The sequence below is a fragment of the Hibiscus syriacus genome, unplaced genomic scaffold, assembly GCF_006381635.1.
Source record: "Hibiscus syriacus cultivar Baekdansim isolate YM2019G1 unplaced genomic scaffold, ASM638163v2 tig00110213_pilon, whole genome shotgun sequence".
NCBI classification, from domain to species: Eukaryota; Viridiplantae; Streptophyta; class Magnoliopsida; order Malvales; family Malvaceae; genus Hibiscus; species Hibiscus syriacus.
This window is the reverse complement of record NW_024062630.1, coordinates 1023871-1045816: the sequence shown is the minus strand read 5'-3', so window position 1 is coordinate 1045816 and position 21946 is coordinate 1023871. Positions and strand designations below refer to the sequence as shown.

Sequence of the window (21946 nt, the reverse complement as noted above, 5' to 3'; positions counted from 1 at the left end):
TTTAGGGATGCACAAAGTCGGATTAAAATCCGATCCGGATCGGATAAAAACCGATCCCATTTTTTCACCTAGCCAAAAAACCGGATTAAAAAAAAGTCGATTCGAATCCTAACCGGTTTGGAGGGTCGGATGGTGTAACCGATTTTTAATCCAGTAAAAAAACCGACCGTCCAATTTTTTCCCAAACCAGTTATATTAACAGCTAGTTTTTAAACCCCAAACGAGATTGTTTTCGGATAAAAAACCGGTTTTTATAAGGTTTTTTTCAAACCGATTTTTAATCTGGTTAAAAAAACGGTCGTCCAATTTTTTCCCAAACCGGTTATACTATCCGGTTTTAAAATATCCAATCAGGTTTAAAAAAACTGATTTTTCCCAAATCCGGTTTCGGATATTTTTTGCGTAAAATTGGATATTCGGATTTTTTTGTGCACCTCTAGCAACATTCTTAGTCTTTTTTGTTAACGACGTTAGAGAGATAATAAGGGAGTGAGTAAATTAGAAAAATTGTAAGTACAGTGAACAAAATAAGAGAGAGAATAAAGTACAATGAGGAACAATATAATTTACCCAAATGGGAAAATTAAAATAGATTTTGGTGTTAGTCTAATTGAAGATAAATGCATGTCTGGTGAAAACATTCAATACGTATTGATTTTTTAACAATTACAATCATGGTATAGAAATTCAACTTTTGTTTCGAGTTCTTAGGACATTTAGCTATTAGACTGGTAATGACGTAATGATGTGATTATTTCTTTCTTGTAACTTTTAGTTAGTTTATTAATTTCATCATTAAATTTTAAAATATTTTAATTTAAACATTGAATTTTGATTAAGATATTAATTTGGTCCATATAGAAAATCGTTAACTCTAATTATCATTTTCGATCAAAATATGTTTGACTTCAAATTTTGGATGTTTAAGCTTTGATAGAAAAAATTGAGAAAATAACTTATGAAAAATTACATCGTTAGCTATTTTATCAAAACATAAAGATTTTTTAATTGATTGAAAAACTGAACTACATTTAATTATATATTTTTTCTTCAACCAAATATCAAAAAATTATGAAAATATATTTTTCATAAAATAATTTATTTGAAACAAACTCGTCCTAAAATCAAATATTAATCCTTTATTTAATATGATATGTCATCATTTTGTCAAAGGATAATTATAATCGTATAATAATCATTTTTTAATTTTTCAATAATGTGAAGATTCATTTTGTAATTTTGTAATAATTAAATGAAAACCTTTAAAAGAAAAACTAAATGACCATATTATAAGGATTCATAGTTTGGTGGAAAATATGAAAATATTTGCTTAGTTTATTGACTACTTTTATAAATTACTCTTTTTATTTTTTATAAAAAGAAAAGAGAAAAAGAGAGCCGTCAATGATTTTGAAAACAATAAAACTAAAATAAAAGATGAGAAAGGAAAACTAGAAAATGAATAGAAAGAGAAGTCTTTCAGTTCTGTAATTCCGTTCCATACCGAAGACAGACAAAAAGAGTGAAACCTGAAAGACAAAGGTCGTTGTTTCTTCATTCCTATCAATTTTGAAAGATGAACGGCGGCCCGTCTGGTTTCAGTGCGTTCTATTTATTCTTCATTTTTTTTGCCATGATTCTTTTTTTCTTTCTATTTTCCCTGAATTTTTCACGAGTTGTTATATTATTGTGATTCTTGGCTGCAGATAATGCTCCAGTCACAAGAAGCTTTATAGCTGTATCTGCGGTCTTCACCGTATTTTTTGGGATCCAAGGCCGTTCGTTAAAGCTCGGATTGTCCTATCAGGTAAACCCTTGTTAAGTAGTTTTGCTTTGAATCTGGATTCAGTTTTCCGTCTCTAGATTTTGTTCCCTTTCTTAATATAACCATTTTCTATATGAATTATGATCCGCAGTTTTTCACTTCCAATGTTAATTAGTGTTCGTGGATACGTGCTCCTTTTTTATGTTTATCGTGTGAACTAGATTCTAGGGTTTTCCTGTAACGCGTCTTTGATCTACCATTTCAATTTCCACACAAGCTGTTGTTTTTTATTTCCCCAATTTACCAGGATTGGCCTTTGCTTTTCTGAAAATTAAATTCAAAAGTTGTCCTGTGTTTTTATGGAAAGAATGAGAAATGTTTAATTGTTCTTTTGGTTTTAAAGTGGATTTTAATTGAATGAATAATTGTGTTGGATATCAATGCATCAAGTAGATGACTTTCTTTTACCTTTTCTCGCCATCAACTGCTGATCTAGAAGACTCCATTTCAAGCAAGAATTGTGATTGGGCGGTTAAGATGCAAGTGATTTCTAAGTTTTCTGTTTTGCACATCATTAGATCTTTCGTAGGTTTTTAATTAGTTTCTACTAATCTTACTCCGAGTATATCATTTGTTTAGATACATGAAATTCTTCTCATAAGAGAACACATATTTGAATGATATTCAATTATTAGTTAGTGATTCATCTTCTTATTTTGGTCCAGAAAATTTGCTCAAAATCAAGTATTCTTTTGTCACTGATTTGACTGAGGTTGAGACTTGAGATACCGAATAGATATTGCTATCTTCTGGTTTCCCATTTTGAACTAGAAGAGCTATGGACTAGAACAGCAATACAATAGTAACACATTTTCAACTCAGATTTCTAATCAATATGTTGTAGTTAACCTCATAAGTCAGACAACTTCAACAACAAATTACATTTCCCTACTAGATGATATTAGTTATACAGACTTATTACTTTATTTAAGACCATATCGCTAGAAGCTCATCGGGATGCATACAAATAATAATTAAGTAGAAAATTATGATATATAAACAGCTTTTGAAGTATCGAGCTCAAGAGGAAAACAAGCTTATATTCAACTTCTTAGTTTAATCCTTAAACAATTAACAGAGCCTGCTCTATTTTCTTTGAATGTCTCAAAACATACATGATAATGTTTTGTACTACTTCAATCATCTTTTTGTTCGTCTATAGGAATAATAGTGTTGTATTAGTTGGTGCTACATTTTCTCAAAGCCATTTAAACAAGTGTTGCTATACTGTTAATTTGTTATTCGTTCAGTGTGAAAAGTTATCTCATTTTAATTTAGATGACAAAAGCAGAATGGGTATTTCTTTCTGAAATTCTTATCAAAAAAAAGAATGGGTATTTCTTTTAGTTTTTTCTACAGGTTTTAAGTGCATCTGTTTATGTGCCGAATAAAACTAATTCAGGAAGCACGCTTCCCATTTTCAAAAGCTTACTTGTCTCAGAAATGGGAAAAAAAGGTGGGTATTAATGTGTTAAGATTTCTTGTCAGAAAAAGCCGGATAGTAATGGTAATTTCTCTCAAAAATGGGAAAACAGGGTGGGGTGAGGGTATTTTGTCTTAACTATACTGTAAAGCTGCTAAATATATAGTAAAATTAAATAATGCTAAAGAAACTGTTTTAATCCAACAAATTTATTTTCCATTTTGTTTCTGTTTATTAACACTGATTTTACATGGATGAGGAAATATTATTTAAATCAGAATGCCATCGCAAATTAGAATAAAATTTGAAAACTATTAACAGCTTTTTATCGAAGAATTAAATGTTTTGCAATTCAAAAGATCTAGCACTGCAAGTGAAGCCATTGAATTTTTTGTGATTAAAGGTGATCTGTCCCGAAGAATTTCAAGTTTATTGTTCCTCTGCTAAAGAAGGGTTATTGAATTTTGCTATAATAGCATTATTTCACCTTTTTAACTATTTCTTTAGTTGCTCCATCCAATTAGAAACATCTTTTCAATTCATATGCTGATATATTTTCATTAATTTCATATTTGCTAAAGTCATTGTTTTATTTGCAGTTCCCCGTGTTTATTACATCCTTCTTTTCACGGCTTTCTTTTCCCTCTATGGGGAATTCACCTACAGCACCAGCTAGGAATCTTGCAGAAAATGTACCTTCCTACACAACTCGCCAAGTGGAGGCAAGTATTTTTTTTAAAATGCTTCAGTCTAACAAATTTCTTACAACGTATTTTTACTAGGAAACAGTATTAGTTGTAATTTACATGCCAGCATAAACATGCATATCTGGCAACTTTGTATCATGAAGCATGTGATCAGAATCCGAAGTCGGAGTTACATCAGGCAAGAGGCTTGACTGAGATATTGTATACGATTATTTGTTTCCGATGCATTTGATTCATCAAACTTGCATTATGTGCTGCATATGAATGTTTATGGTGTTCAACTGCTCTTATTATAGTATGCTGCGGATGATTTAACATTTCAGTGTCATAAACTTATAATATTGCTATTATTTTAGTTTGTTAAAGTATTACTGCTTAGTGGTCGTCGTTGGGTGGTTTTCTATAAGTTTCAATTAGGGATGACAAAACGGGCGGGTCGGGTGCGGATACCCCCTCCCCCATCCCCATACCAACCTAATATTTTTCAATCCACCACCCGCCCACCACCCATGATGGGTACAAATTTTCAAATCCACACCCGTCCACGCGGGTATATTTTCAAATCCATCCCCACACCCACTAGCGACATACCCATCTAGACCTGCCTGACAGCAAACTAATGGGATGCTGGAGTTGGTTCCCAGACAGTTCGTGATGGGGTAGCAGCGCATGCTTCAATTTGTCAGAGGAGTAGCTCTACGAATGTTATGGAGACAGATTGTAGGGAGCATGTAGTCGCAGAGCTAGATTGTTGTGTTGCTTTCGATGTTAATGCTCATAGTGCGCCTAATATGGGTTTTGAGAGGCTAAAGAACATAGAAACTGCTGCTTTTGATGTTAATGCTTATAGTACGGCTAATTTGTGTTTGGATGGGCAGCATGAGATAAAGAATATGGAAAGTGACTTGGTTAGTGGGATTATGGTTTTAATCAAAGAGCCGAATATTTCCCTAATTAAAGACCAGATTAAAGACTAAATATCCTTAATATTTGGATAAATTATATGTTATATATTATACAATATTAAAATTTATAAATTAGTCTCTAAAATTACACCTAAATTCATAATGGTCTAAAATTTAATAGATATTTAGTTGGGTGGGCGGATGTGGGGCGGGCGGATGCGGGGCGGGTAATGTCTCAAACCCATTACCCGCCCACCACCCACGACGGGTACCACTTTATAAATCCACACCCGCCCACTACCCGCTAAAATTATACCCATCCCCGCTCCAATTGGAGCGGATGCGGTGCGGAATCCACGGAACTGTACCCGTTTGCCATCCCTAGTTTCAATACTATATCCTTTTCTCATCTATAAGGTTCATACATTCTTTTGAAGGTTGATATTATGATCATATGTAACTTGATGCAGTAATATTGATGTAACTCTATGCAGTGTACCTTAGTGTGTGAAACCACTATATTGATGAATGTACTTTTCTTTTTATCAAAGTCTGAATCCTCCATGTATGCAGAGCAAAAATGTCCATACAGTTACTAGATCGTCTATACCAGCCCTTCGGGATACTGAATGGTGAAATGCGTATGACCCATTTGCTGCATGACTATGATTAGTGAGGATTTATGGATTTGCGACCCATAATTATCTTTTAAAAAGATTTATTAAGAAAATGCAAAAACTTGTAATAGAAGGAAGAGACGTAGGAAATTCTCTCTCCTTTGAGAGGAGATTCAGGCATTTAAGCAGAAACATGAGAATCTGCACTGAAGTTGAGATTAGCTCCTTGTATCCCTTCAGAATTCTGACTCAATGTTAAGTAATATCGGAGTTTTCTGAGATTTTGAGCTTTATAGATATCAAATCTGTTAACTATGTTTGAAGGAAAAAATAGTCTTCATGGATTGACTGATTACATACAAAGCATTTGATAAGATCCTGTAGGTTGGGTATTTTATTGACCATTATTCCGTCTTTGGCGAACAGTTGTATTTTCAAATTTCAATAGACATTTAGTGGTCAATTGGTTTCTATAGATTTTGACTAATTTTCCCTAAAGTTGTTTGTTTTATGAAAAGGTACCACTGTCATCGAACTATTAGATTCAGTGTCAGTTAGTCATGTGCTGGTTCTGCCTTTTCCTGTATTTAACTGAGAAGATTTTTGAATGGTTTTTGGATTTACACGTCTGGCAAAAGATTATTTAGTATTAGATTGACCACTGATATGCAAAATTACAGCCTTGAACTCTTTGTTTTCAGAGAACCTATCGACCCACAGTTGCACCTTAAGCTGTAGAGCCATTGGAGGACTCTGTTGCTACCCTGGTATCGATGGGCTTTGATCAGAACTCAGCCAGGCAGGCACTTGTGCACGCTAGAAATGATATCAATGCTGCCACGAACATTCTTCTTGAAGCACAGTCCCACTAATTGAGACAGAATTGCCAGCGAAAAGTGGACGCGCAGATGTTATTTCATCGGACTTAATGCTTTCATCATACAGATATATACATTTTGGCCACCAATTTGCTTGCCTCCTGAGTTCTGTGCCATTCCATTTTGTTGCCCCCTTCTATTTCTGTTAGTAGCTTGTAGTTTAAGTTATCATACACCAATGCAACAAAGGTTTTTGAAATTGTTTACCCTCATGCATGCATGGATTGTTATATGTGGGGCATACGGTCCAAAATTACTGGCAAGTTTTGTATATTTGCATGATTTGAATAGACAATTTAGGTTCCCTTTAGTTACAGCCAAATCTCCTCATTGTAGTATTAGACAAAATGCTGATGATTACCCGAATTTGGTCACTTTTCTTGGATGAGTTCTAGTTTTTACCAATTCATTTTATACTCGACTTCTGCAGGCAGTACAAGCTGTAATTAATTTTTTTCACACGGAATATAGCTAATTTCGCACTCAGGTTTATCTTTTATTTATTTAGAACCTGCCAGTGGAGACACATCACCCTCCCCCTTTCATCGTTTTCTTTTATTAAACTTAATTTTCTCCATAAGATGACAGTCTCCATCTTATTAGATGATTATTGAATATTTTTTATTAAAATTACAAGATTGTAACATATGTTAACATATACCTTAATTTTTTTTATCAAAATTATGATCAAATTCATAGAATATACTAACGATTATAAATTTGTATTAGATATAGGACAACTTTATATTAGTAGTGTAAATAATAAGTCGGTATCAATTTATTAAATAACAAATCAAAATTTTAAAATATTATACATATTGATATTAGATTAAATTATAAAATTTAAAAATAAAGTATAAATTGAATAAAAAGAAAACTTGAGAGACTTAACTTCCATATATTCTATATTTATTATATAAAATGAAATTTGAATATTATAAATATAGTTTTAAATATTAATATTAGACTAAATTATAAAAATTAGAAATAAACGAGAGTCAGTTTAAGATTAAATAAAAAGATTATGAACTAAACTAAATAAAAAGATTATGAACTAAACTAAATAAAAAGAAAACTTCATAGACTTATCATATTATTTATCATTTTTATTAAAGTTAGATATATTAATGTGGTTAAAATTGCCTCATATTGTAATTCTATTGATTAATATTTTTTTAAATAGTGTTAAAAATAAAACAACTCGAATAACATCAAAAAAAAATTAAAAAGGGATAACTTGATAATATATATAATTTAAGGACAAATAGTTTGTTAAACCTTCATTTAATAGTGGGATCAAAATAGTCAATTTTTATAAGAATGATTATTAAAAAAAAAGAGTTTTGGTTATCTCTTCAGTTATTTGATGAGCTCCGAATCTTGGGTTTTAGCATATATTTCGCTCGGGTAATTCCCTCCACTTTCTCTCGTTCTTTTCTCTTTTCCCCTCAAACAAAATTATTGGAAACGCCTGTTGTTTTTCATTCTTTTTCCAAAACGTTGGTGTTTATTTCCTTTTTGCTTAAATATTGTGGTTGATTTTGCAAATAATTTAGAGACTTGTTCTGTTTTTATGTAATTTCAGTGTATTTAATTTATTTTCTAAACCAGTTTCGTTTATTTGAAGCAAATGTTTTAAAGCAATATCCTTAGTGTTCCAATCCAGGTTATTGCAATGGAAGATTCTGATTTATTTTCGGATGAGCCGCTTGTAACCCAAGGTTAGAAAAAGCTTCAATTCTTTCTCGTTTTCCTGTTTATTTCTGGTTTGTTTTGTTTTGGTTGTTTTAATTAGATTTTGAATCTCTTGGCAGCTCGTGCTGGTGTCAAATTTCAGCCCAAGTTTAAACGTAAAGCCAAAGTTGAAACTTCTGGCTCAATCCCTTCAAAACCCCCTGAAATTACGAAGAAGGAGGCCGCTACGGTAGCATCCGCCGCCATTGATTCAGCTCAGGTTGTCGAGCCCGACAATATTGTAGATGACAGTAAGAGCTCTCAAGTAATAAACCCTTCCCAAGTAGCTGCCACAGGTTCTATGCTTGCTGAGGCTGCCGTTTGCGACGATACAAATTCGAGCTTTGAAAGATCAGTTGGGGAGGTAAACAAAAACTATAGTTTCTATCTCATTAATTAGTAATTATATTGCTTGAACTCTTTCATTAATATCTGGATATGGGTTTGGGATATGATTTTCCATGGATCCTAAAATACATGAGAAAACTTAGAAAAAAGAAGTTAAACACTTCTTTGTTGGACACATATCTATTTGATAATCAAGGCTGAGTTGGAGTAACATAGAATAGTATTATTGGCGAACTAGTACCCCTTTTTTTCAAGACCGGGTATTAAATTATTTGGTAGATTTTGGCACATCGGTTTCATCTAAAGGGAAAAAGGAAAAATAGTTCACGATTGGTTTTATTTTCAGAATGCAGACTTATTTTCTGGGTTGGAATGTTTTGATCCTTTGTGTACTCAATCTTCAAATAATGATGGAGATATTCAGAATGATAATGAAGGAAATAGGACACAGGTGAAGATTGGTACCACTATAAAAGTTTCAGAATTTCTTGTTTGTATTTACTTCCTTGGATTAAGAATATTTGTTTAGTTTCAGGAAGCAGGAGCTTTCCCAGATATTGATACTCTAGATACTATATCAGATATGAAGATTGCCTCTGGTATGTGATGGATTGATTGCTATGTTATTCATACTTCCTCTTTAGTGTTTTGTTGTGCCTTTGTGATATCATTCTTGATGTTCAGGAAGGCGTGCTGGAAAATTCAAACCCAAGCCTAGGCTTCAAACTAGTGTACTCACCTCACCACCTGCTGTGGTTGAGTCGGTTATGCATCCTCCAAATGCTCAGTTTGGTCCTTCTGAAACAGTGTTTGGAGAGGGATCAATTCCTGACTTGCCAACCGATCATGTTCCAAACTGCTCATCTGCAGATCCTTCCACATCTGAATGTCCGGTGAATGAGGAACTGTCAAACCTTGCAGTAGCTTCTAACTCTGGTGTTGATCTTCGTGGAAATGTTCCTGTCCTGGCTAGAGAAGTGGTAATTTTTTTCTTCCACTGCATCTCCTGTATCTAATCTTGGACGTGGATAGAACTCATTTCGAAGTTTCATTATCTGATTCTATCCTGCTTATGTTCCTCTATTGGTTCTCAGAGATCTAATATCATGGAAAAGAACACCTCTCTAGTATCCAGTGCTTCTCAAAAGTCCAAGCAATCTTCCACTAGAGATGAGGTGAATGGAAAAGGCAAAGCAAGAAAGCAGCTGACTAATCTGCATATTGTTGATGATCTTGAGGATGGGACTTGTAATGGCGATGGCCTCACTGCCAAACACCCCCTTAGTTATGCTATCAATGAGGATAAAGACGACAACAATGGTGATGAAAATGACAATGGTGAATATAATGTAGAACATGTATCTGCAAAGAGGAAACCTTCTAAGAGGTCAAAGAAAACCGTGAATGAAAGTGAAAAACCTTCTCGAAAATGTAAGATAGCTAATGAAGCTCAAGTGACTAATCTGCATACAGTTGACGATCTTGAGGATGGGACTTGTAATGACGATGGCCTCGCTGCCGAACACCCCCTTAGTCATGCTATCAATGAGGATAAAGACGACAACAATGGTGAATATAATGTAGAGCGTGTGCCTTGCTGCCGAACAGCCCTTTAGTTATGTTATCAACGAGGACAAAGACGACGACAATGGTGATGAAAATGACAATGGTGAATATAATGTAGAACATGTATCTGCAAAGAGGAAACCTTCTAAGAGGTCAAAGAAAACCGTGAATGAAAGTGAAAAACCTCCTCGAAAACGTAAGATAGCTAATGAAGCTCAAAAGCGTAAGAAAGTCACTGAAGCATCAGATAATCCAGAAAAAGAACAGAGGAAGAAATTTTCTCATTCAACTCGTAGAAAGAGAAGATTTGGTTGTTAAAACTTCTAGATTTCAAAGCTATGTCACTTTATCTGTTATCTATTACCTGCTAAAATATATGTTTTCTTTTCCAGTGGATGAGTCTTTACTCAACACGGAAGAGGACGAAATCGACTTTGCAAGGGTGGCCTTGAAGGATCTCATTCTACTTGCTGATTATAAGGAGCGGTTAGCGGTATGAGTTCTGTTTTTGTGTAAAAGTTATGATACTTCCTCCAATCCTGCAAAGACTTTTGGCGTTAGAATATCAGTTCTATTATCTTTGCTTGATACATTGCTATTGTCCTTTACCTGACCTAAATATGATGTGTTATGCAGAAGAAAGAGGCGAAAGCTTTAGGAGTTCCTTTGACCAGTCAAATGTAATTGAATTTTTCGTTTTTGTAATTCTTTTCAACATTGTATGCAGTAGTCTATTGATTTATGGTTCTACTATTTTTGTGCAGTAATCAAAAGAAATTTGATGAGGTAAATACTCATGATGAAGAAAGCCCCATTGCTTCAGAACAAGACCAAGGTTTTACGGATGATCAAGTGGGTGGCAGTGTCAAATCAACTACCTACTTCAACTACCAGACTCACATGAACAAAACTCCCAGAGTAAGATGGTCTAAACAGGACACAGAGTTGTTTTATGGGGTATGTGCTTGAAGAATTTCTTATCTTTGTTGCTTCCATTAGAAACCAACTAAGCTTTATATCAACGGAGTAAAAAATGAAAAAAAGATAAAATGTTTTCCTTCGTGTGCTAGTGTCTGTGTGATTACAACTTTGTTTCGGTTTAGTACTGCAAAATTTTGTGATTGGACCATCGTTGTCATGTTGGTTGAGAGGATGTGTCTCAGGATAGGTTTGGTTAAGTTATTAGGAATCCCATTTTAGGCATTTGAAGAGACACAGATTAGGTTCACAAGATACTCCTGACTACTTTCTAGAATGAGTCTATGATCTGAATTTTTAACACAATGTTTGGTGAAATGTGTTTTAGGCGATTCGGCAATTTGGACCTGATTTTTCATTGATAGAACAACTTTTTCCTGGAAGAAATCGTCATCAGATCAAGCTAAAATTTAAAAATGAAGAGCGCCGATCTCCATTTAAACTTTCTGAGGCTTTAGCAAGTCGTGCCAATGGTGAAGTTCCTTTTTAGTTGTCTTTTAATCAAATGTTTGCTTACAAAATAGAGTAGTAATATTATAAACTATTTTGCAGATAATTCCTATTTTGAGAAGGTGATTGAGCAGTTGCGGCAAGTTGCTGGTGCAGATCTGGAGTCTAATGGAGACATTTCCATTGATTTAACACATGAAGAGGAAGAGTTCACTCCTGCCGGAACTAATGTACGCTTCCTTTTCTTCATTATTTTGGTCTTAAAAATTAGGATAATAATTTGCAATGATGCTCTGGTAGTGTTGGCTGAACATGTTGATGAGTTGATATGTCCCGCCTAAGGAATATGAATCAATGTGTAGGAATGGCTATATGCATTTTAGAGGTTTCGCTATTGCAAAGTTTTTGAGAACTTAGAAAGTGATAAATTCATATCTTACTCGGACAGTTGTGTATGTTTAGTTCCCCCCCCCCCCCGAGATTTTCATGTATTTTAGATTGTCCTTAGGAGGATCATATCCCCATACTAATCTATAGATATGTGTTGGACGTGAGTGTTGGATACGGAATGGCTGTATACATATGCAAGGGTTTGATAATACAAATTTGTTACTCGTACTTGGGAATGTTTAATATTTCCCCCCCAAGATCTACATTTATTTTGAAGGTTCTTGGAGGATCATATCTCTAGATTCATGTCCGGATATGTATTGGACACCAGTGATGGGTACATGCACTTCAAAAAGGAAAAAAGTACAACAATTTATCTGATAAAAACTATTCAATGCCATTGAGTGTAATTACTACATCTAGATAATGACTTGATCTCTTCATGTATTTCACACCATAGCTCGTATTTCCCTTCTTTCTAATCTCAACCGTGTTCTGTTTATGTTCCTTTTCTTTGATCGGTGATGAGATAATCACTCAATTATGAAATTTGAATATTTGATCAGGGAATTTATATGGACTGCTTATCGTGTCGTTTCATTTTTTATCTTCATGTGCTTGCAGGAGGAAGTGGCAAAACCCGAGCAGGATGAGGATATAGCAAAACCGGAGCAGGATGAGGATGTAGCAGTCGGAGATCAAGAAGCTGATGTTACTGACGACCACAGTACTTTACAGTCTGATGAAATGGATGATGATCATGAAATATTGAGTTCATATAAAAGCGCATTTTAGGAAAATCCGAACCCCAATAAAGTAGTTTAGATTTTCGTAACTTGCCCAAGGTGAGGTTCCTTTGTTATCTTTTCATCAAATGCTTCGCTCATTATTATGAGCTCTTCATGCTTACAAAATATATCAAGATGATGTTAGAAGTGCATTTTAGGAATCCCAACCCCAAAAAAGTAGTTTAGATTAAGATGTTAGAAGAAATTAGCATATTGATTATTTCTAACTTTAAATCCATGAGTTTTCCAACCCATCTTTAGACAGTCTTAGTACCCAGCTTGTGCAAAGGGCAATCTTCTTGTACAAGGGCTTAAAGATTGGACCCTTCTTGGAGTAGAGATTTTTGTTTGTTAAGAATAGAGAATTGATCATTTGTCTTGAGATATTTAGTAGTTGAACTTGAAGAACCTTTTATGGCTTCTAGAGCCATTAATAAGAACAATTTCCGAGTATGGCATGTATTTAGAATTTGAATCCACCACACTTATTTATGTTAAATAGCTGCCCAAAAGAAATAACAACAATTGCAGTGAGCGTGGCAATCAACATATGCAAATTTTAACATATTACAATCAATAAAAATAAATGTGGATAAATACGTCTACTTTGGGAGATTTGAAAGGATTTAGAGTTTCATTGAAGGAATCCGCTTCATGAGTCGGGATTTACCCCTATCAAAGCGTCATAAAGGCGCTATCCACGGGAATACTGGGTTTGTGAGTTCAATTGTATTAAAACTATTAAATAAAAGAGTAAAGTACACAAATAGTCATCGAGTGATTTTTATTGAATTTCTTTACTATTAAAAGTTACATTAAAAGTTATAAAATAATCTTTTGATTATAAGGTGTTATTTTGTTGAGTCTTTTAATTATTAAAAGTTATAAAATTGTTACCCGACTAGTTAGTATGTTTTAAACTTGTCATTTTATGTTAAAAAAATGATAAATTGATTGTTAATATATTGATTGAAATATGATAGTTTTTTGAGACTCTAGGATCAGATTTTATCACTTCTCAGTTAGTGAGTTAACATTCGGCTCAGATTGTTGTAAAATTTTTAACGAAAAAAAATGAGTTTGGAACATATTAAATAATCTTGTGACTATTTCATAACTTTTAATAGTCAAATTACTCAACAAGGTAACATTCTATAATTGGAGATCATATTGTAACTTTTAATAGTCGATGAATTCAGAAAAATATTATCCTACAGAAAAAAAAAATTTAATAGATAATATAGGCTGCCAAAATTTTATTTTGGCCCTTATTGTTGTGTTCCATCGATGATTTTGGGCTTCCACCTCCGTTGTTAAAATATATTAATTAATGAGTAATATGTGAGTGGTCAAATTAAGAATTAAATTAGGATAGATCTAAAAATAAGTCTACGAAAGAATGGAGATTACGAAGATAATTTTTTTTATGAAATTAAATCGTTAAAAGATATTTAAGGATATGAATATGTTATATTGATATTTAAGATGAGAAAGCGATAGTATAATTTTAAATATATTTATAGATATAACTGTTTAAATTCAAATATTTTAAAGAGATATATTTTCTTTATTATAGAGGGCACTCAATATATTCTAAATTCATGTATTATGTTCTACAAAAGAGGGGAAATATGGTATATACTTTGATGAACTATAATAATAAAATATACTATATTTTATAAAAAAATTCTAAATTTGATCATGGAAATTTGAAGAGTAACCCAGATATATACTTTGAGACTGATATAATAGAAAAGAAAAAAAAAGGGGAAATATAGTGATAAAATCTTTTTAATCCAAACCAACATTAATTTTTAGGTCATAAAGTCGATAACAAAAACAATTTTTCTTCATTTGGTAACCAATGGCGGGATTAGTTTGGTGAATTTTGTAGTGGGTGGGTTTAAAAGCAAGCATTTAAAAGTGAAACCCCCCACACCACTTCCCTCTCTTATCACTCTCAAAATTCAAAACCCAAATGGAAGAATCGACAGACCCGGTTTCCGCTTCGTCATCCTTAGATGAACTTTGGGAGGATCAAGATTCCTCTTCCCAGCCTTCCTCCGACACTTACTTGCTCGGCTTTGTCATCGCCAACATAGTAGGCCTTCAGTACTACAGAGGCACAATTAGTGGCCGAGAGATGGTGGGTCTCGTGCGAGAGCCTCTCAACCCTTTCGACGCCAACGCCATCAAAGTTTTCAACACTAGAACCCTTCAAGTCGGTCATATCGAGCGTTCCGTGGCCGCGGTACTGGCGCCTTTGATTGACTCTCACTTGATTGTCGTCGAAGGTATCGTGCCTAATTCTCGTAGTGCTTCTAATAGGTTTAGAATCCCATGTCAAATTCACATTTTCGCAAGGCTAGAAGCATTCGGTTCTGTCAAGTCCGCTATTTCAGGAGGCGGGTTGAACTTAATTGCCCACTCTGATGTGTCTTTCACGTTGTCGGAGGCGGCTGTGGTTAAGGGAAACAAGGCTGGAGGAGAGTCCCGGAGCTTGGATAAGGTTTTCAAGTTGGTCGAAAAGAATGTTAGCAAGAAGGCGGCAATGGTACCTGTGGAGCCTCCGAATGAGATTATTATATCTCAGCTTTTGTTGCACCAGAAGGAAGGTTTAGGATGGTTACTCCATAAGGAGAATTCAAATGAGTTGCCTCCCTTCTGGGAGGAAAAAGGTGGAGAATTTGTAAATGTGCTGACAAATTATCAGACTGATAAACGTCCCGAGCCTTTGCGAGGAGGTATTTTTGCCTGATGATATGGGATTAGGCAAGACACTAACTTTGCTTTCCTTGATTGCATTTGATAAATTTGGTAGCATTGTTCCAAAGTCCGGTGATGTTGTCGTAGAAGAGAACTTTGAGGAGAATGTTAAGAAGGGAAAGAGGGGTAGAGTTAGTAAAAAAGGTACTGAGACACGGAAAAAGCAAAAAGCAAAGGGGAAATCAGTGGCTGTAGCTGATGAGTGTCTCAGTGTTTCAGGAGGAAGAACCACGCTAGTTGTGTGTCCCCCCTCTGTGTTTTCATCATGGATAACACAGCTAGAAGAACACACTAGTCCGGGAAAATTGAAAGTGTATATGTATTACGGAAGAGAGAGAACTAAAGAAGTCGACGAGCTTAAGACTTATGATATTGTGTTGACAACTTATAGTACCCTGGCCACTGAAGAATCTTGGTTAGACTCCCCTATGAAGAAGATGGAGTGGTGGCGAGTCATTTTAGATGAGGCACATGTGATTAAGAATGCAAATGCTCAACAGAGTAAAGCTGTCACTAATTTGAAGGCCACTTGTAGATGGGTTGTTACAGGAACACCCATCCAAAATGGCTCCTTAGACTTGTTTTCTTTAATGGCATTTTTGAGGTTTGAACCATTTTCTATTCAAAGCTATTGGAGAAGTTTGGTTCAACGACCCCTTGCTCAGGGTAATAAGAATGGCCTCTCTCGTATCCAGGTAATCATATTTCTAGTAATTTCTCTTACATAGTTGATAGTCTTACCAAGTCCTTGAAGAATAGATTGTTTATGACAATTTCACCTTGTACAAGATTCTGCGTTTCTGGTCAATCACTGTTTTTCTTTTGGTTTAGATATTTTGTTTGACTTGGTTAGCATGGATGACCTTGCACGAATTTGTTTTCCTCTTATTAAAGCACTTTATTTTTATTAGTTTCATACCCTTTGATATTGCTTGTTTGAGGGAGCTATTTGAGGTTTTCTCCCTTTTCCTGGTTTTATCACCTTGACACAACTAAATTCTTAATGTTTCAGAAATGAATTTTCTTTTCCTGGTGGGAATTTATGCTTAGGATTATAGAAAGAATGCTCTGTTGGGAAAAATAACTATGTTAGGTAGAAATTGCTGCTTTGATTGTTTCATTTCTCTATATATAGAAAATGGATGATCATAAATGGTATGAATTTCGTTATTGCCTTGGTTATATTGCAAGCACCATTTAATACTTGAATAATGCTTCTGTCTTTTCTTTTCTTTTTTAAATAAAGCAGCTGGTTTTCTAAACCCAATTGCACTTTTTGTACTTTCAAATATGAACTATTTCCAGCACTAAAATGTTTCAATGGTATAAGGCATTTGCAAGTAAAATAGTGCATATACATTGAAGGCATCTGATTAAATTTGTTAGTCAAGCATGGATTGATCAAAATGAGATTACCTCCTAAGCTTGAAATTGATGCTTGTTTCATTAAATTTAATTTCTTAATTATTTTTATACTGCTTATAAATGCATCACTTACTTTTAGTAGAATTAATCAAGTTTCGATAACTCAATTAATTAAATGTTAGGAACTTTCCCTGAAAGAGAAACTTGGTACACTTGAAATGGACTCAAATAAGTTACCATAAATAACTAGGGCAGCTATTAACTGAAATATATGTATATTTTTTTATATTTATATTATATCCATATAGTACGTTAAAAGATATTAAGAAATTAACCAGTTATAAGGGGTACTGGCGTCATGTATGAGAATACTAAAACTGTTAATTTATAGCCTTCAGTTGATGATAGTTGGCTAGTGGAGCAGATGTAGTTCACTTAGATCTCTATGTAGGATAGGCTCATTTGGTTTCCATTCTCTCATACGCGTATTAATTTTTTTACGAACTAAAATTCTCAGGTTCTGATGGCCAGCATCTCCCTGCGGAGAACAAAGGGAAATAACTTGGTTGGATTGCCACCTAAAACATTACAAACATGTTATGTTGAGCTTTCCGTGGAAGAACGTGAACTTTATGACCAGATTGAAGGAAAGGCCAAAAGTGTCATCGAGGAGTACATTTCCAATGACAGTCTAGTACGCAACTATTCGACTGTGCTTGGCATACTTTTACGATTGCGACAGATTTGTACTAGTCTGGCTCTGTTACCTCCGGATCTCAGAGCCTTGTTCCCATCTAGCAATATTGAAGGTATGCAAAGTTATTAGAATTTATCCTACTCATTATCTTGGTATTTCTTTAGGTTTAATATTTATCCAGTGCTTGTTTACAAGTGTGTTATATTTATCCAGTACTAGTCCTGAAACTTTGCAACTTTATGATTTGAAATCCAATGGTTTTGCTCGACTTTTGCAAGTTATAAGATCACCCAAGGTACATATAGCCCCTTGATATTGTATTTGTACCGATAATATCTCTGTTAACACATCTTCTTTGGGGCATGCTAGTATCACTCTTGGCTTTTCCAATGAATACTACTGTTTCATTCTTCCAAATTGGTGGTTGTTTTCAAGTTTCTGGAAATATTTCTGCATCATGGACTCATGGTACAACTTGGAGCTATTTTTCTATCATGATAATTGATGTTGTTATAGTGCACTTATAACATGTGTATCAATTCAAACAGATGTATCCAACAACCCGGAGTTGCTACAAAAGATGGTTGTGATGCTACAAGATGGTGAGGATTTCGACTGTCCTATTTGCATCTGTCCTCCAACTGATGTAGTAATTACACGTTGTGCCCACATCTTTTGCCAATCCTGCATCCTTAAAACCCTACAGCGTACGAAACCCTGCTGCCCTTTGTGTCGTCAACCCTTATCTCAGTCCGATCTCTTTTCAGCCCCTCCTGAATCTTCTGATGCTGATCACACTGAGATATCATCAAGGAATACCGCATCTTCTAAAGTATCTGCTCTAGTAAGCCTTCTTCAGGAGTCAATAGCTCAAAAGCCAACTACAAAGTCGGTTGTCTTCTCTCAGTTCCGAACTCTGTTGCTACTACTTGAAAAGCCGCTGACAGATGCTGGTTTTAAGATATTGCGGTTAGATGGATCAATGACTGCAAAAAGGAGAGCACAAGTGATTGAAGAATTTCAATTTCCGGGACCAGACGGGCCAACAGTCTTGCTTGCAAGTCTCAAAGCTTCAGGTGCAGGTATCAACCTTACAGCTGCATCAAGAGTTTACTTGATGGAACCATGGTGGAATCCAGCTGTTGAGGAACAGGCTATGGATAGGGTTCATCGGATCGGGCAGAAGGAGGATGTAAAGATTGTGAGGCTGATTGCTCGAAACAGCATAGAAGAGAGGGTATTGGATTTGCAGGAGAGGAAGAAGAAGCTAGCAACAGAAGCTTTTGGAAGGAAGGGCCCAAAGAATCGGAAAGAAGTCACAATAGATGATCTCCGCACTCTCATGTCCCTGTGAGTTTTCATCATCATGTTAAATGATCTACCCCTTGCATTTTTGTGTGTGTGGCCATAATAGGATTTCAGGACTTTCTTTCAAGTTTTATAGGCCTTTAGAGGCTGGAATATTTTGTTGTAAATATCAGATACCTAGCACTTAATGGAAAATCAGATGGTTTTTCTTCGATCTATATCTAGGATCAATTGTGAATTTATTTTTCATTGAAATCTTCATACATTTATGTTAACTAAACTTCATTGTGTTTAATTAATAAATGGCAAGATAATTGTTGAATTCCATGTGCGAAGGAAGCTTTGCACAAGAGCAGTTCAACTTAAATTTCTTTTCAATGGAGATAAACAATGGCGTGGTCACATAAACATTACAACAATTTTAAAAGAAAAAGAAGCCACTCTTGGCAGGAAAATTTAGGAGAAGATACAACAGATAAATAAAGCTATGTAGAGATGGCAGTAGTGGTGACATCTTTATTGGAAGATGGAAAAGCAACTTCCTTGACAATTTCATCTTCTGACTTATCATCTTTTACTGCTAGCATAACCAGAAGTACCAACAGTGGATAACTTATAGTCGTGAGTGACCAATTCACTATCAACTGTGACAGCAATGGAACCTTATGCGAATCAACTTGCCAGGCGACTGCCGCTCCGGCACTTTGCACTCCCTTATAAAATCCACTATATCTGGAAGCCATCAATGTATAAATATCAGTCAACTTATCCAAAAGAATGAATGATTAGAGGATGATATAGAAGAAGGCATGGCATTACCTGCTAAGGGTTTGTGAATCGTCTGCCAAAGCTCCTATGACCCAATAAACCATGCTTTGAAACATGGCATCCAACAAACCATAGCTGAAGTACAAAACAAAGGGACCGGCAAAAGCAGAGTCCCTGAAGTCCAGCTTCTTAGGTAGATCATCATGGGAATAAGGAATCTGGTTCGCGAGACCACCGCCCCAAATTGCACTGCCAACCAAAGCTACTACGCCGATCCCGACAAAACCCCTCATCCTCCGACTCTGAAAACTAAAATCCAATATGTAACCGATCCCAACAGAGCCTAACATCTGAGCTCCCCAGTAGAACACATTGTTTAACCCTCTTGTCCTCAGGTTGAAAAGAAGACCATTCACATTATTGAACTGATAGCTGTAGAAGAAATTGCTGGCCCAAGCAGCAGGGACAATAAGCAGCATTTTCCAATTAGCAAACAGTTTGAGAACCTCGATTGCCTCGGTGGCGACACTGGAGTACTTAACATTGGAGCAACGTGTACTGTCATCCCGAACAACGCGGTCGGGTGGCAAAATGGCAAAGGAAAGCAGAGTCCCTGCCGTCATGAAACACATGAAGCCGATATACGTGGCGTCGTTCACGGAGGCGGCCTCGTTTCTATGATAATTCAGAATGAAAGGAATAAGTCCACCAATGACTCCACCCATGTTGAAAATGCTCCAAAACAGCGAGATATAAGATCCCTTCCGATTCGGTGGAGGGTAAGCAGTCATAATAGCGCCTTCACCGGCCCAAAGCAGTCCAGCTCCGACGCCGAGTAAAGCACCGGCGGCGATGACGAAACCCTGGTGTTGATGGTGGTTGTAGTAAAGTAAAGAACCGGCGTAGAGGACGTAAGTGCTGCAACCACAGGCAAGGGTGAGATGAGGTCCGAGGATGTTGTAAATGCCACCACCTAAGACCCCGAACACAGCGAAAGTGGTGTAAAGGGCGGTGTTGGCGTTGTTGGTGGCGGTGGGATCGACTTGGCCACCTCCTCCCATGCCGGAGAGGGCGTTGAACATCCCGGGACAGCAGAAACATACCAGGCCTATCAGGACGACTTGCACCAGTGGAGAATTGTATCGGAATCTGGATTTTGTGGGCAATTCGGCGACTGATTCTTCATCTTTATCCCGATCTCCGATACCCATTTTTATCCTTGTCGGTCAAAGGATTGGAATAGCAAGAAGATTGTGGGGGATAGGATTCAGACTAAGAAGTATGAAGTGTTTTTATAGAGGCCTAATCGTATGGCTTGCTTCAAGGAAAATGTAAACTCTGAGTAATAAATAGATAGATTCACAAGATTCCAAACATTACTTTCTAATATACACGTCACCATCCTGGTTCTTCCGTCTAGTTTTAATATCTCTCCACCATGATTTCAAATTTATCTTTTATAAATATTATATAATCATTAATATAAATTGAGTACTACGTAAATTTATTAAGACACGGCTGTTTAATAAAATTTGATTTAAATACTGGAAGTAAAGAAAATTATACGGTGCGCATCGCATATTAAAATATACTATTAATATGATGCATAAAAAAACACCACTAATTAAATTATTTTTATTATGTAAATATTAACAGGATAAATTACACGTTTAATTCATAAATTATCACTTTTGTTTTACTTTAGTATCTAAACTTTATTTTTTTAAATATATCTAATATTTAGTTTAAATTTTGATTTGGTACCCCGCTATTAAATACTTAGCAACAATGCTAATGCGGCATGATATGTCATTTTTTTTATTTTCATATCACATTTCTTTTTTTTCCGTCGGAATTTTTAATTAATTTCATTCAACCAATTAAGTGGTGACACATGTCATCACCTATGAGTAGGGTTGCACATTTGTCGGATTTCAATCCGATCCGGATCGGTTTTTATCCGATCCGGATCGGTTTTTATCCGATCCGGTTTTTTCCCATAGAAAAAAAATCGGTTTATAAAATAATCGGTTCGGTTTCTAACCGGTTTGGAGGGCCGGATATCCTAACCGGTGTAACTGGTTTCGATTTTAAAAAAACCGGTTTTTTTAAAAAAAACCGGTTATAAAAAAACCGATTTTAATATTATTAAAATTACATCGTCATCAATTGCAACAAAGTTTACGATAATTTGTTGAAAACATTTTGATATTTCGATATAACAAATTAAGTTAAATGAATTTTAAGATTTTCCAAATGATTTTCTAAGTATATTCGATATAATTATTCAAATATCAAAACATTACTCCAAATATTTCAAAAATCATTTTTAATCCTTACTTAAGTGTAAAATTAAGTTTTAATCTTAAAACAATTTCAAAATAATCTTTCAAAGTATTCGAACCATTTCAAAGCCAAAAATTCCAGATTGCT

The 21946-nt window shown here is 35.1% G+C and overlaps 4 protein-coding genes across 5 annotated transcripts; 3 read left to right on the top strand and 1 right to left on the bottom strand.

Annotated features, from left to right (window-relative positions):
- Positions 1-1418: 1418 nt before the first annotated feature.
- Positions 1419-7450, top strand: LOC120113835 (rhomboid-like protein 20). Of its 2 annotated transcripts, XR_005515345.1 has the most exons (5): positions 1419-1601; positions 1707-1807; positions 3372-3379; positions 6368-6373; positions 7439-7450. XR_005515345.1 is itself a non-coding variant. In XM_039134884.1 (4 exons), exons 1-4 carry the CDS (start codon positions 1577-1579, stop codon positions 6206-6208), a joined length of 279 nt encoding a protein of 92 aa, XP_038990815.1. In that variant the 5' UTR covers positions 1419-1576; the 3' UTR covers positions 6209-6631. The 2 variants fall into 2 exon arrangements, 1 of the variants encoding a protein (XP_038990815.1); XM_039134884.1 differs by lacking the exons at positions 3372-3379; positions 7439-7450 and adding an exon at positions 3848-3970 and having other exon boundaries at positions 6179-6631.
- Positions 7451-7713: 263 nt separating this feature from the next.
- On the top strand, positions 7714-12934 carry LOC120113833 (transcription factor TFIIIB component B''-like). Its single transcript, XM_039134882.1, has 14 exons — positions 7714-7762; positions 8022-8076; positions 8170-8453; positions 8784-8888; positions 8967-9036; positions 9122-9417; positions 9532-9852; positions 10172-10313; positions 10396-10496; positions 10640-10683; positions 10768-10960; positions 11310-11454; positions 11534-11661; positions 12446-12934. Exons 2-14 carry the CDS (start codon positions 8031-8033, stop codon positions 12614-12616), a joined length of 2046 nt encoding a protein of 681 aa, XP_038990813.1. The 5' UTR covers positions 7714-7762; positions 8022-8030; the 3' UTR covers positions 12617-12934.
- Positions 12935-14562: 1628 nt separating this feature from the next.
- Positions 14563-19006, top strand: LOC120113832 (putative SWI/SNF-related matrix-associated actin-dependent regulator of chromatin subfamily A member 3-like 1). Its single transcript, XM_039134880.1, is given in 4 exon segments — positions 14563-15364; positions 15366-16070; positions 17258-17549; positions 17986-19006. Coding segments are annotated over 4 exon segments (2580 nt in total). The 5' UTR covers positions 14563-14587; the 3' UTR covers positions 18792-19006.
- An 80-nt stretch (positions 19007-19086) lies between these two features.
- On the bottom strand, positions 19087-20773 carry LOC120113834 (UNC93-like protein 1). The gene is made up of 2 exons (XM_039134883.1): positions 19565-20773; positions 19087-19477 (listed from the first exon to the last, which is right to left on the bottom strand). Exons 1-2 carry the CDS (start codon positions 20722-20724, stop codon positions 19231-19233), a joined length of 1407 nt encoding a protein of 468 aa, XP_038990814.1. The 5' UTR covers positions 20725-20773; the 3' UTR covers positions 19087-19230.
- Between the last annotated feature and the right edge of the window lie 1173 nt (positions 20774-21946).

Excerpts from the sequence above, each read along its gene's own strand:
- LOC120113835 (XM_039134884.1), top strand. The coding sequence starts at position 1,577 with ATGAACGGCGGCCCGTCTGGTTTCA. Across the intron at positions 1,602-1,706 it reads CGGCGGCCCGTCTGGTTTCA|ATAATGCTCCAGTCACAAGA; the intron begins GTGCGTTCTATT and ends TCTTGGCTGCAG. Across the intron at positions 1,808-3,847 it reads AGCTCGGATTGTCCTATCAG|TTCCCCGTGTTTATTACATC; the intron begins GTAAACCCTTGT and ends TTTTATTTGCAG.
- LOC120113833 (XM_039134882.1), top strand. The coding sequence starts at position 8,031 with ATGGAAGATTCTGATTTATTTTCGGATGAGCCGCTTGTAACCCAAG. Across the intron at positions 9,853-10,171 it reads AAACCGTGAATGAAAGTGAA|AATGAAAGTGAAAAACCTCC; the intron begins AAACCTTCTCGA and ends AAGAAAACCGTG. Across the intron at positions 10,684-10,767 it reads GTTCCTTTGACCAGTCAAAT|TAATCAAAAGAAATTTGATG; the intron begins GTAATTGAATTT and ends ATTTTTGTGCAG.
- LOC120113834 (XM_039134883.1), bottom strand. The coding sequence starts at position 20,724 with ATGGGTATCGGAGATCGGGATAAAGATGAAGAATCAGTCGCCGAATTG. Across the intron at positions 19,478-19,564 it reads GATTCACAAACCCTTAGCAG|ATATAGTGGATTTTATAAGG; the intron begins GTAATGCCATGC and ends GATGGCTTCCAG.